At 53.7% G+C, this 14,230-nt stretch overlaps 1 protein-coding gene across 1 annotated transcript in view; it reads left to right on the top strand.

Annotated features, from left to right (window-relative positions):
- Positions 1–14,230, top strand: part of UNC5B (unc-5 netrin receptor B) — a 56,795-nt gene that overhangs the window by 34,482 nt on the left and 8,083 nt on the right. The window contains 3 exon segments of the mRNA XM_075717430.1: positions 7,415–7,639; positions 11,364–11,507; positions 13,255–13,358. Coding sequence (XP_075573545.1) covers positions 7,415–7,639; positions 11,364–11,507; positions 13,255–13,358 — 473 coding nt within the window.

Raw genomic sequence — 14,230 nt, 5'->3', positions numbered from 1 at the left:
CGCTTTTTTGGGGGGGGGCAGAGAGGAAGATCCTATAAATGCATGACCCCGAGGTAGAGCAACACCTTCTGCAGACCGCAGCACGCTGCTGGTAGCAAGGGTTGAACCCAGCACGTGTCGAGTGCTGTGTTTTTGTGGTCCAGCCTGTCCTGAGTTACCATCGTGTGTGCTTGAGGGAGGTGTCAGACGCCACGGGGATGGGCACCCCACGAGCACATCAATGGCCAGACATTCCCCAAGGCTTTTTGACCTCAAAACCCAACCTTGCGCCATGCTGGAGGTGAGATGCCGGGTATTTGTGTTTCTCCTTTCCCTGCCCTCCCCAGCTACCCCATACTGGTTTTGGCCTCCTGAGGCTGGCTCTGTGGGCAGCTCGGGTCCGTCTCATCCCATCCTCTTGGTCCTCCCGCAGAGGGAGATGTTAACGAGCGCTGTGCTGAGTTAATGAGGCCCGGGGGTTACATCAGCAAGCTGCAAGCAAGGTCTAGGAGGTGACAGCAGCCCTTGGGACGGTGGTGCCGAGGGCCCCTTGCATCCCCTGCATCTCGTTCTCGTCAGCGCTTCCCAGCTCACATCTCAACCTGCTTTGAACAAATTGGAGGGTTTCAAAGGCAGGAAATTTTTCGGGCTCTGTGCAAGGAGGCAGCAGGGAGAGAGCTGGGGAGGAAGCTTCACTCAGTGCAAGTGGCTTCAAATCTTCCAAACCCATCCTCAGTGACACCCTTTATTTTGGGGCATCAGATGCATCCCCGGAGAAGGGGTTTTGGGCCATGGCTTTGCGCGGCACTGCTCTGCCTGATGGAGACTTTGCCTTTGAAGACACCGTGAGCCCCTGGCACCTCCTTGGTGATGGGGCTTCATGTTGGGAGACTGCACTGGTGTGCGGGAGGCTGAATTTGTGCGATGGGGAGCAGAGCAGGGAGGAGAAGGGGATGCTCGGGGAAGAGAGGATGGTGCTTTGGGGAGAGAGGATGCTCAGGGTGCTTTTAGGAGGAAAAGTTTGGCTATGTTTTACTGCTGGACCCAAAATTATCCCAGGAGGGCACTCTGCGATGGGAAGCCCTTGGGAATAGGGCAGCTCTGGACCGGTGATGCTGGCTCCCCCAAGCTCCGGGATGGGCTGCAAGGTGGTGGGATGAGGACTGCATCCCATGCAATGACCTGCTTTCCGGTGGGGATGCCTCTGCGTCCCTCCAGGGCTTGCAGTGGGGATGTCCTCGGTCCGGCGGGCACCCTGACGTGGGAGTGAGCCATGCCGTGGCTCTGGCACCACAGTTTGCTGGAGCTTAAATGGCAGTGGCACTAATCCCTAAATGAGTCTGTTCATACGTTTCCCCAGGAGGCGATAAGAGAGGATTTGGGGTGGGGGGAGAGCCCCGCTCCAGCCTTCCAGGCCATGGCCGGAGTATCCCTGCCAGCTCAGCCTCCGGAGCCGGGGGGTTGGGAAGGCAGGCGGCTCTCCTCCTCTGGTGCTGGAGATAAGCTGTCATTTTTTTTTTTTTTTTCTTTTTTTTTCATTTCTACCGGAGGATTTCTACCCACCCAGCAGGTGGGAATGGGTTTAACCATTGCCTCTCAGGCCTTCACACAAAATAGCGCTTGCCCCGAGACAGGCATGTATGGGGGAGATGGAGGCAGAAGGGGTTAAGCGCCCACCGCCATTGAGATTTAGCCGGAGAAACCCAGCCGGAGAAACCCGGCTTAATCCTTACATCGCATTCCTGCTTGCCTAGTGCTGTGGGGAGAGATGCGTGGCCGTGGGTTGATGGGCACCGGGCTTCGCTGCCTCTAATGCTCCTGTAATCTTCCAAATATTTGGAGGGATAACAATTGCAGGAGAGAGGATTTTAACGCTTTCCTGCGGAGGTTTGCTCGGCCATTGCTGCAAGGGGAATTGCTTTCTGGGCTCGTCATCCCTTGTGCCGTGTGTTTGGGGTGGTGGAGGGGGGATGTTAATACTCGACCCTGGTGCCAGGGCTGCTCCCCGTGCAGGCTGGTGGAGGTGGTTGGTTGGGGTCATCGATCTTCGACCAAGTTGCAAACGCTGGCTGCAAACATCTGCAAGTCACCCCCCGGGGAACAGATGCTGCGGATAATCCAGCTCAACCTCATCAGATTAAAATGTGAGATGAGGGACGGGGAGAGGAGGCTGGAGAGGAAAGAAGTCGTCGGTGCCTGTTCCCCTCCTCCCTTTTCCATCTCGCTGCTCGTCCTCGGGGCTTCGGGGTTTGGTCCCGCGGGTCGAGCCCGGAGCTGTCCCCTCCTTGCCTCTCCTCCCCCAAATCCAGATACAGGACTGCAGTCAGTGCTCCAGCCCATCCCGTAGCACGGCGTGCCGCAGCACCCGACCGCGTGCCCCAAGTAGTGTGAGACTGTGGGATGGTGACAGCCTGGGACTTCCAAAAAAAAAAACCCCAAAAGGGAGCTGGGAAGCAGGCACCCACCTCCAGCGGGAGGGAGGGAAGCCGGCAGATGGGAACCCCCTGTAGACGCCTGCCAGGGAAATGATGATTACAGTCAGTGTAGCGCACTCTCAAATATTTATTAGTTTGTCGCTGCTGGGAGTTTTATTCCTTGTCTGATTGCAGTACTGGAAATCCCGGCTGCGCGGGGTTCCTTCCCTGGCTTCGCATGCAAAAGCGTCTCTCTCGCATGTGCCGCTCCCGCGGTCAGTGGGCCAAATTGTCACCTCGGGTGGGATCAGAGCAGCATTGGGCAAAGCAGGAGGGGCCTCCGCGCACGTGGGGGTGGAAGCATCCGTTCCCAAGGGCGATGCTTGTGGCCAGCTCCTTGCAAGCACCCGTGCGAACCCTCCTGCTGCCAAGGTTTTTGGTGGTATTAAAACCATCTGAATAGCCCAGTGCATACCCCCAGCCTGAGGTTGGCTGCCCAGCCCGGAGAAGCCAGAGACCTGCTTCTTGCAAGGTTTCTTATATATTATATCTATATAATGCAACCATAACATAATAATAATATTATGCAAGACCATTGCAGGGGAAGGTTGTCCTAGCAGAGGATACCCTCTCCCGCCTTTACGGGGCCATTTATCGATGTCCTTACTACGCTGGAGCAGACCAAAACCTTTCCCCAGCCTCTCCACCCTCTTTTAATCCTGGTGCCAACAGCACCTCGTCCTGGCTCTGCTGGAGCTATTTGCCCCCCTGCCCTATGGGGGAAGAACTGCATGGAGGAGATGGTGTTGCACTACCGGGAAGGTGCTTATTATTATTATTATTATTATTATTATTATTATTATTATTATTATTATTATTATTATTATTATTATTATTATTATTATTTTACAGTTGCTGCTGGATAGTCAGGGCAGCCGGGAGCAGCACTCGTTCATCCTCATGGCACGAGCGGGTGTGCTTTCCCCCCCCGCACTGATTATACATGGATTTTTTTGGGGGCCCCCCCCATGAACGTTAGCAGAGCAAAAGGTTTCCCATGCAGCGGGTGGCCGGGCGTCAGGAAGGGGGATGAAAGGCCGGGTTGATGGCTCATGATAAATGTGCCCAGCATGGTTCTCCTCCCTTTTCTCATCCAAAGTCCCCCTTGTTCCTCTGCCTTAATTCTTCCCCAGTGCATTTAAATACCAGTGGCCATATCGTGCTGGAGCCAAACACCCTGCCCAGCTGCAGAAGCTTTTCTTTGGCCATGTAGGGCTGGTTTCTGGGGGGAGAAATCAGCCTCCTCCTTGCTTTGCTGCCATCCATGAGCAGGCAGGAGCCTCGGGGAGCCGTGGGGTTGGGGCTCTGCAGCACGGCCCCGGTTATGAGTCAGCCACGCAAAAACCATCATCTTTTTCCCCATCTCCTGTTTGAGCTGCTTTTTTGGCCCCAGGTCTCTCTCGGTCAGAAATAAAAAATTGCTCAGCTATTGTGAGTTTGCAGGATTTAAACTTTCCCAGCAACCAGGATGCTCCTAGCTTTAAAGGTTTGGCTTTTTGGGTTCAAACTTTAAACTGAGCAGGTTTTTATAGCCACCAAAACCAGATGCTGGATCTGGCTGGGGTTGGGGAGATCATCCTGTTCCACCACCCTCGTCCCCAAACTCACTGTGCCCCCTTGGAGAAGAAACCTGAAGCGTTGAGCTTGAGACCCCCAGCACGGATTTGGACAGACCCCCTCTTGGGGTGGGAGGCTGGATGGGACCATTGATGGGGGGGGGGGGGGGCGGCAGATTTTTGGTACCGCTGGTGGAGTTTCAACCCCAAACTCTGTGCTGGGGGACCGAGCTGGCTCCCACCACAGCTCAGAGCATCACCCATCCCACTGCAGATGATCATGGGTGAGGCACAAATCTGCGTTTTTCATCCCCGCCAGGCCGTGACTCATCCTCTCCCCGCTCCCAGATCCTCTCGGATGACCTAAAGTCTCGGTTAGCGTCACCAAGCATCTCCTTGGAACAGGCTGCCCAGAGAGGTGGTGGAGTCACCATCCCTGGAAGTGTTCAAAAAATGGGCAGACGTGGCACTTTGGGACATGGTTTAGTGGGCATGGTGGTGTTGGGTTGATGATTGGAATGATGATCTTCGAGGTCCTTTCCAACCTTAATGATTCCTAGTTTTTACTTTCATTATAAATGATCCAGCCACCAAGCCAGGAGGCGTGGGGTTGCTACTCTCCCATTAATTGGTTTAGTGGTGGACTTGGTAATGTTAGGTTAATGGTTGGACTGGATGATCTGAAAGGTCTTTTCCAACCTAAACGATTCTATGATTCTATGATTGATTCTACCAAAGTGGTTGTGGGGTGGGAGAAAACGTGTCTTTGGTGTTGACTGCTGGAGGAGGACCTCTCTTTGCCCAGAGTTTTGGATCAGGGGACACGTGCGCTTCGGGGTGCCACCTTGCCAAAGGCAAGCTCCAAAGGGGAAGGTCCTTCTGAAAATCATCTTCTTTGGGGTTGTCGGGTCCTCCTGGGTCACCGTTTCGATGCCGGGTGGGCTGCAGGACTCCTTGCCCTGCGCCTGACTTGGGGAGAAAACAAAAATAAATAGGAAGAAAAAAAAAAAGCAGAAGAAAAGCTTAATGGGGAGCTTCATACCCACATTACAGGCAGGGATAATACATCTTGGTGTAGCTATCATCTCTGCCACTGTCCTCGGCGCTGCCTGGGAGAGGCTGGCGCTGGCCCAGGGCAGGGCTGGCAGCGGAGGGTGGCTCCAAGAGACGAATGGGCTTCAAGTGTTTACATTCCTTATAGCAAACCTGCCTTCTAAACCCGCCTACGGCCCTTAGAGCTGTAAACCAAAGCGCAGGAGCCACCCCTGCCCTGGGATGGGTGGTGAGCAAGCCCCGCCCCCCCCCGGCCCCCCGAGCATCACACCAGCGGGTTTTTGGAGGATGCTCCGCAGCGTGCGCGCTACCTGCGCCCTTTCCTGGCCGTCGAGCTCTGGTCAGACGCTGCAGGATGCACGCTGCAAGGATGCGGAGAGCATCATTTCAGAGAGGTTTTTCACATGAGCCCGTGAGTGAAGTTTTGTTGGCTGCCTCTGTTGCCAGTTGAATTATCTCCTGCCAGTCCCCTTTGCCAGGGAATTTAGGTTTGTGGCATCGAAGCGTTTTTTTAAACAAAAAAAAAAAAAAAAAGAAAAAGAAAAAAAACCCCAACAACCAATAAAACAACAACTCAGTGGATGCAAAATTGAATAGTAAATTTAAAAAGAAAAAAAAAAAGCGGGGTGCTGGGAAAATTACAGGTCTGTAAATGAGATGGAGGAGGAAATGGCCGGCGGTGGAGAGGTGGGGAAGAGCTAGCCAGAGAGAGAGAAATTAGCCTGGAGTTTAATTCATTGTTTCCAAAAGAGCAGTTAATGGATTATGACAAATGTCCTACCGCTCTCCCTTAGTGCTGTGTTAAATGGAAATGGAAAGTCAATTTTCCTAAATGGATTTTAAACGACTGACCTCGTGTGGGTTTTTTTTTTCCCTCACTGATTTTTGCTCGGGAGGCAGCTTGGTCATCTTGTTTTCTTGATGCATCTGATTATTTTTTTCTTCTTCTTCTCCTTACATCTCAGGATTCTCTGATCCTTTCCATGCAACGCTGCTCTTTGCCAAGGGTGACGAAGGGAGTGGGCTCCTTTCTTCCTTGCCAGCTCTGGAGATGTTATCGCAGGGCTGGGGATATTTACTGTTTTCCTGCACACTGCAGTGCCTGGAGTTGAGAATCACAGCTCCCGCTGGGGGAAGAGAGGAGGAGGAAAAGCTCATAACTCTTTTAGGTGTAAAAAAAAAAAAACACCAAAACTAAAACCCTCGTGATGTGACCTGACTGCTAGCGAGATGCCCAGAAACAACAGGTTAAGCAGTAGCATCCCACTGCGTGTATGTGTTTTATCAGTCCTGCGATATTTGGGTTTGATCTTCATGGGAAGAATGGTTGGAAACGGGTTTCCTGTGTTGGACGCTGCAGATGCTCCTCAGCATCATTGGTCACAGCATCTTCTCAAGCCGGTGCTGGGCATGAGCCACTGCCAGGCTCCTGCTACTCACGGGGGTCTCGGGGATTACGTCCTGGGTGCTTACCCATTTTCAAGACTTTTCTTGGCCTGGCCTGAGCAGATGTGACCCTTTCTTCTGTTTCTTTTTGCAATGAACTTGGTTTTGAGAGCAAACAAGCAGGAAGGTGGGAGATCAGCAGGGCACTGACCCCCTCTGGTTTCTGGGGTGGGATAGTGTGAATCCTGATTGCATTTTTGGGTGATGTTCTCCGGAGGTGGCTGGGCTGGAAGCGATCGCTTGCCTGTGATGGGCAGACAGCCGGTCCCCGGGGGCTGCGCTGGCAGGGGCTGCCAGTGCCCCCCAAGCCCTCGTGTGATGCTGAGATCCCCACGCTGGAGCGTGAGCACTGGCAGGGGGGTGGGATCCCAAATGTGGCTCCACCAAAGAGCGGGATGTGTGTGATTTGTGCCGTGGTTGTGCTCAGCGTTCCCAGCACAAGCCCTGCCAGTGTTTTGCTCAGAGCATGTCCATGCATTCCTCAGGGCTGTGGAAGGGAGACTTGGGGTGGGGGACACCAGCCCCTCTGGAGCCTCTCTGTGTCCTCATCACCATCCCTGGACCTGCGGTTTTTTTTCTTTTTTCCTGGTGGTTTCCTCCAGTGAGATCACCCAGGCTTTGGGGTCGGCCAGCGCTCGGGGTATGGATGAGTGGGCTGGTACCCAGGCAAAACCGGGATGCACCCCGCAGCAGCAGCTCTCTAGTTAGCAGAGATCTGCTTTTCTGGTTTTTTGGGACCCTCCAGCCCTCTTTGTTTTCTGAGCATTCTCATCAGGGGCTGCTGGTGACCCCACCGTGCATGGGGCAGTCCTGGGAAGGAGAGGGCGGGCTGAAGCACTTCAGGCAGGCGTTATGTCCCTGTTGGGATGGGACTAACGGCACCTCCCGACCCTCTCGCTCCCCTGGCAGGGCTGGAGTACAGCGACGTGCTGCCCGACTCCTTCCCCTCGGCCCCGGCGGAGACCCTCCCTCACTTTCTGCTGGAGCCGCAGGATGCCTACATCGTGAAGAACAAGCCGGTGGAGCTCGTCTGCCGCGCCAACCCTGCCACCCAGATCTACTTCAAGTGCAACGGGGAGTGGGTCAACCAGAACGACCACGTCACCAAGGAGAGCCTGGACGAGGTCACTGGTGAGCAAACCCACCCCGGCATCCCCCTGCTTGCCCTTACCTTCTCTTCTTTCCAGGAGCTTCTGCCCTCTTCTCTCTTGCACATCCATGCTGGAGATGATTCTCCTCCAGGTAGACCCACAGGTCTCTTCGATTCATTTTTATCATTTCCAGGTGATTGTAATCTCAGGAGGTCACTTTTGTACGTTTTCCACCTCCTCGGTGCATGCACAGCTTGTCTCTCCTTCCATATCATTGGTGAATTTTAGTAGAGGAGCTGCTCCTTTCCACATCATTGGTGAAGGCATGATGATGGTGTGGGTCACCGTACCCCATAGAAGCTTGGGGAAGTCAGCCTGCGTGCTTGCACGCTTACCCTTTTGCTGGATTTGAGGTTGTTAAGTGGGATTTGAAAGGCAGCGTGTTTAAAACTGATTAAAAAAAAGGAAACACCTCCCTACAAAACGCATAATCGACACGTAGGAGTCACTGCCATGAGGGGTGGCAAAGGCCAGCAGCTTACTTAGGTTTGCAAAGGGATTAGATATTTAATAGGTAATGAGAACATTTACAGGTAAGGTTTGAAATGCCTTTTAATGGCAGATGAGCTCTCCCCTGCCTTAGAGGACAAGTCAGCCTCTGGCTGCCTGAAATGGGGGATGAGAAAGTGGTTTAGGCATCTTTGGGGTGTCTTATTCCATGGGATTGGGCTCAGCTTTAGCTCGACTCCCATCTTTTCCGCACCAATTTAGGTACCTGTGGTCTCAGCAGGAGGGGAGAAAAACGATGATGTTTCCCGTGTAAGATCTGTTCTCTGCAAATCCCTGAGCCTGCAGCAGCCCTCATCTCCAGAGGGCATTAAGCCAAGGTAACCTTTTGAACTGCTGCAGTGTTGGACCCAGAGGCAGGCTGGGTTTAGGGGAGAGACTTTGTCAGCCTGGAGCAGCACAAGTAGTTTTACAGAATCTTCTCTTGTCCCTATATTTTTTTTTCCCCAGCCTTGCCCTTCCCTAGCATCTCCTCAGCATCATCCAGTGCTAGCCGTGAGCTGGTCCCTGCTTGGGTGCGTCTCTGAACCCGTTCTGCAAAGGGAAGATCATTTCTTTTCCCTGTGGCTTTCTGAGCCTTTCCTCCTAAAGCTGCTTCACCTGTTCCTGGGGTGTTTTTCTTCCAGAGGATCTCTTTGTGAAGGATGGTCGAAAATGCATGGCAAGGCTGTCCCCTTGGTTTTCCGGAGGCTGTTGGGAGCACTGGCAGCACCGTTTCTCTCTTTCGGGGTGCATCTCCACCTCCCAGCTCTCGCGGAAGCCAGATTTGAAACCCTCGCTGCTCTAGGGCAAAGCCAGTGCTGGTTAGTGACCGAGCAGCCTTTGTCGAAGGGTTATGAATTTATTTATAACCTGTGGCCACGCTGGGTTGAGCCAAAGGTTTGTGCACCCTGCGTGCGGCAGTGGTGGATGCTTAGGGGCAGAGCATTGAACTGGGACAAGGATGGAGCGATGGGCCCCACTCTGGTACCCTCCCAGCTTCCTGCAGTCCGTGATTAGGGAGTCCCTGGTCTGGCGGCGATGTCTTAGCAGTGTGGTCCCGCCCCGGGTGGATTCTTCCTCCATTAATGTCTCTAAATGCTGTTAGGATTCATTTCTCTGGGTTGCCCCAGCATCCTGTAGCAGGGAGTTTCATGGCTTAGCGATGTGCAGCGTGGAAAAAGCACTGTATTTCTGGCTGCACCGCTTGATCCACCTCTTGGGTGAATACCCCTTACTGAAACACCTGCCTCATGCAGCTCTTGAGCAAAACAGGCTGGAGAAAACGTAGTAGAAAGGGAGCAGAAAGTCTGTGCAGTGGGAGCTTACCGTGTTTTCAGGGGGACTCATGCCGTAGCAGGAACTCATTTGCTTTGGGCCAGCATCTCCCTCTCAGATCCCAGCCTGCAGATGCAGAACAAGTGCCAGCAATTTGGGGAGGAAACAGCGCACACCTTCTTCACCCAGGCTTCAAAGATGGTATTGCTGCTCTCAGTGAACAAACCAGTATACCTTCGGTACGGAGGTGATGCCGTGCATGTAAAACTCTGCTGGCATGGGCATATCTGCCCAGCAGCTACCCTGGGAAAGGGAGCTGGAACCAAAGTGGTTTGCTCTGCTAAAAAAAATCTGCATTTACAGTGCCTGCGGTTCATAGGGAAAGCTGCTGCAAAGGGCACCAGGGAGGGCTGGCCACAAAGCGACAGGTTAACACGGTTAGGCATTCACAGCTTTTTAAGTATCCTCGGTTAAAAGCTTGGAAGAAGGGACCTTTAAAAAAAAAAAAAAAAAAAAAGGCAACTTTTAAGATGATGTGTCTTGAATGAGCCGGGCTCAGTAATGCTCTGACTGCATCTGATCCAAAACATTTCATGCGGAAGAAAGCAAAAATAGGCCAAGTCAGAGAGGATAATTCAGCTGGACGAAAAGGGACGGTCGGTAAGAGCGGCTGTGTTTGGATGCCTGTAAGCCCCTTAAATAGTCACTCCTGTGAGCCATAAGCTCAGCCTACACTTTTGCGTGGGCTTTGCTTTTGGGGGTTATGGAGATAGCAGAGCATTTGCAGGATGCTCCCCACCTTTCCAGGGCTGCTCAACCCACCCCACTGGGACTTTCCAGAGAGATGAGATGGTTTTGAGCCGTCTCAGTCCTGGGTCCATCTGAGAGCCCTAATTTTTCCAAAAGTGCTTGGCCCAAATGCCTCTTCTTTTCCCTCCCCCCCCCCTTAATAGTGGCAAAATAAATTGTATTTCCTCGGTGCGCGTTTGTCAGCTATTCCGCAGGAAAGTGGCAGAGAGACGGTAATTGCTCCCCGCAGCGCTGGGAGCAAGCTAACAAAATTACAGCTGGGGAGCCTGCGGCTCTCCATCGCCATGAACTTGAGGCCTTTTCATAAATAGAAGCTGCAAAAAAAGGGCAGGTAGTGCTGAAAATAAGGAAAAGTAAGCCCCGAGTCCCTCCCGCCCTTGGTGATGGGCACGCTGCCAGGGGTTGATGCTTTGGGCGAGCCTCAGCATCCTGCGGTCCAGGGGACCATGTCCTGCACGTGGTGGTGCCACCTTTGTCATCGCACCCCTGCCACGGCCAGGGTGTCCTGGCAGACTTCATGGAAGTGTTGGGGGGTTGGTGGAGGTGTGTTAACCCTTTTTGGGGTCATTGGGCATGAAATGCCATCATCGTTGGATGATTTCCTTAAGATCTTTTGTTTGTCTTGGTAGTGTTGGGTTAATGGTTGGACTGGATGATCTTAAAGGTCTTTTCCAACTTAAACGATGATTCAATGATTCTATGGTTTGTATTTAAATGGCAGCTGAGAGAGGTGGTTTCTCCCCACAGCAAAACCTCGGAGGCATCCTTCAAACCTGGCGGGTGGGAAGGGGTCTGGGCAGGGACGGGGACATGGGTGCTGGGGCAGAGGGCTGGTGGAGGAGGGTGATGCCTCTTGAAATGCTCCTGGTCCTGCCTAGCTGGATGGAGCCGGGGGAAGACTCCTCCACATGAGCCATTGCCCTGACTTCAGCTTCAAGGCACCCTCTGGAGGGAACAGTCTCCGTGATTTGCAGAGGTGCCAAACCTGGATGCTTCTGAGATGCCTCCAACCCACTGCCTCCACCCTCGAGCTTTGTGCATCCAGCAGCCCTCCTCCTGGGTGCTGCCTTATTTTTCCCTCCTCCCGGGTGCTCCTGCCGAGCTGATGCCGTCCCTCTGTCCCCTTCCAGGGATGCTGGTGCGGGAGGTGCAGATCGAGGTCTCCCGGCAGCAGGTGGAGGAGCTTTTCGGCTTAGAAGATTACTGGTGCCAGTGCGTGGCCTGGAGTTCCGCGGGCACCACGAAGAGCCGCAGGGCGTACGTCCGCATAGCCTGTAAGTGCCCGGTACATGTAATGCTTGCTCAGGCGCGACCCCTCCGGCAGCGCTCCCTGCCCCTCTGCAAGAGCTGCGTGCACCTACCTGCACTGCCTCGGTTCTTGTTTCATTTAAAGGAATGCTTCTCCCACTTTCTTTTCCACTTTGAGGGCCCTAAAAGGTTTCAAGAGGGTACGACCCACCAGTTTAGAAATTATTTGCAAAGCCTGAGTTACGACCCTGGATGCCAGGCTGAAAAGCAGTGGTGTCATCCAGGTGTGTGCTGCTTCTGGCAGCAACACCAGCTGAAATAGTGGCCAGGCCATTCATTCCCAGCTTCCCATGATCCCTGAGACACGGTGGGTGCAGCTGAGTGGGGTTGGCCATCTCCAAAAGTTGAAAGCAGTGCTTTTTGATCAGTTGGAGGTGACCCATCCTTGCTGGATGGCCCTGGTCTTAGCTCCCCATCCCAGCTCTGGCTTTGCATCTGAGCGGGCATCGTCCCAACCTGCCTGGGCGAGAGGCCATGGCAGTAGCTGGGTTAATACCGCATTGCCCATCAGCGTGCTCAGCTTTTCCCGGTGCTTTATTATCGTTAATAACCCAACGGTTAGCACCTTGCACGCTTTGCCTGAATCAGCGACTCCGCGTCCCTGGAGTCCCTGCTGTCGTATGTCACTTCTCTAAGCTTCTGTTTGTGGGTGTCAGCCTGATTAAGGGCAAGTTAATCAGGCTGTTACCCGGCTGAATTTGCTCTCTTAGCAAATGAGATGGCAAAGCTATAGGAGAAGGACCAGGCTTCCCTAGTCGTAAACAGATTGTGCTATTAGAGGGCTAATAATCCAGCATGTTATCCAAAACGGAGGGGGCTGGTGGATCAGCTACGCTGCTGAAGGATTTAGTTTGAATGGGGAAAACATTACGAGGCACAGGGCTGGCTACTGAGGGAGCCCTTTTGTCTGGCCCCAGCGAAGGGTTTGGTGGTTCTCAGAGCCGAGCAGATGAGATGAACCGAGGGTTCGCTGCCGTGCACAAGCAGGAGCCGCAGCTGTAGAGGGCTGGGTGCTGTAGCAGAGGGTTGCAGCACCATCTAGTGATGCTCCTGCTCCTTTCAAGGCTCTGGAGCGGGACCCTGCTGTGTCCCCCATGTCCCTGGGGGCTCTGCTGGGCTTCTCCCCTTCCCCAAAGCACTGGCCAGCCCCTTGCTGAGCGAGCCTGGCTTTTCAGCAGTGGCCATTCCCCATTTCGGCACTGGAGTGCAATGTCTGGGTTTCCAGCAAACCTGGGGACCTAGCTCAGCCAGGACCAACTGGGGCAGAGCTGAGCAACAACCCCCCATAGCCCTGAAATTTGGGAATTCGCTTTGGCGCCGATGTGGGAGCCAAGCTGTTGTGCAAATCTTGTTTTCCTCCCCTTCAACAAAGAGGGATCCTGGTATAGATAGCCCAGAGGGAGAAAGAAACGGTGGTTAAGCTGACATTTAGCCCCAAAAGTAAAAGACAGGAGGGGGTATAGGCTTGCAAGCACACAAAGGAGGAAAGGCGTTGTCCTTGAGCGCCATGTGCTGTCCCAAACCCATCCTGGAAAGATGCTTCTTCGTCTCCTTCCTCCCAGGACATGTTTTGCTCCAGCTATGTTATGCCAGAGTGATTTCCCTACTCGTGGGCTCCTGGTGCCACGGTGATGCTCTCTCCCCGCCAAGGTTTTGTGGGTTGCCCTGTTTCTGCAGCAGGCTGGTAACCCCTAGGTTTTCCTTCCCCCCTAGACCTGCGGAAGAACTTCGACCAGGAGCCACTGGGCAAGGAAGTCCCGCTGGAGCACGAGGTCCTGCTGCAGTGCCGCCCACCCGAGGGGGTGCCGCAGGCGGAGGTGAGCAGCTTGGCAGCCCAAAGAAATGCCCGGTGGGGTGTCCCCTCCCGGCGGTCTGCAGCCGCGGCCGGGGAGAGATGGGGCACGTCCTTGCAGACGGCTTGCAGCCATGATGGATGGCCTCACACCAAGACCGTCACCTTTCGTTATTCAGCAGAATTGTTTATTTTGGGCAGTGGATCTGTTATTCTGACATCTAATAACACACGTAACCTCAGCTCCTGCTCAGCCCACCTCCCCCATGCTTCCTGATGTGCCGTTAACCCGTTAGAGGGAAGATCGAACGAGGAGGCACCCAGTGACTTGTCTGAAGGGGAGCAGTCGCAAGCAAGAGCTAAGGGCTGGGAAAGTCAATACAGATGGGTTTCTCTAGCACGGTAGCGGTGCTTTTCCTGCCTACAGCTCCATCAGTCCCCAGGAACTGAGCGCTGGTGGTAGCCACCATGTCCCATCCTTGGCCAAAACAGCAGTCATTGCCCTGGTCAGGCCTGGTTTGGTCCAGCTTTCAAGGAGAAATAAATACAGTCAGAAGCAAGGTTGGCCAGCCAGTGGTTGTGGTGCTGAGGATGTCGGTGGTCTCGGTGATGAATATGGGGAGGGCTTTGGGGCAGGTTGTAGGCTGGTCTGGGAGAGTTTGCTCTCCATCAGGGCTGATGAAATCAGCCCCTCCAACCTCACATTTGTCCTTGCTCGTGCCTGCACCCACGCTCGGTGCCGGTATTGACTCACGCCCTTTCCAAACAGCCTAGTTAAGCAGTTGTGTCCTGGCTTAGTTAGGTATTTCCACAGAAACCCATAACGTGCTCTTCCTGGCTGAGTGTTCAGTTCTTGTTCAGCTTAATCACGGTCCTTACCCATCCCTTCCTTTGCAT

This window comes from Pelecanus crispus, chromosome 10 (genome assembly GCF_030463565.1).
Source record: "Pelecanus crispus isolate bPelCri1 chromosome 10, bPelCri1.pri, whole genome shotgun sequence".
NCBI lineage: Eukaryota > Metazoa > Chordata > Aves > Pelecaniformes > Pelecanidae > Pelecanus > Pelecanus crispus.
Note: the sequence above shows the minus strand (reverse complement) of the source record. Positions and strands in the feature narration are given on the sequence as shown.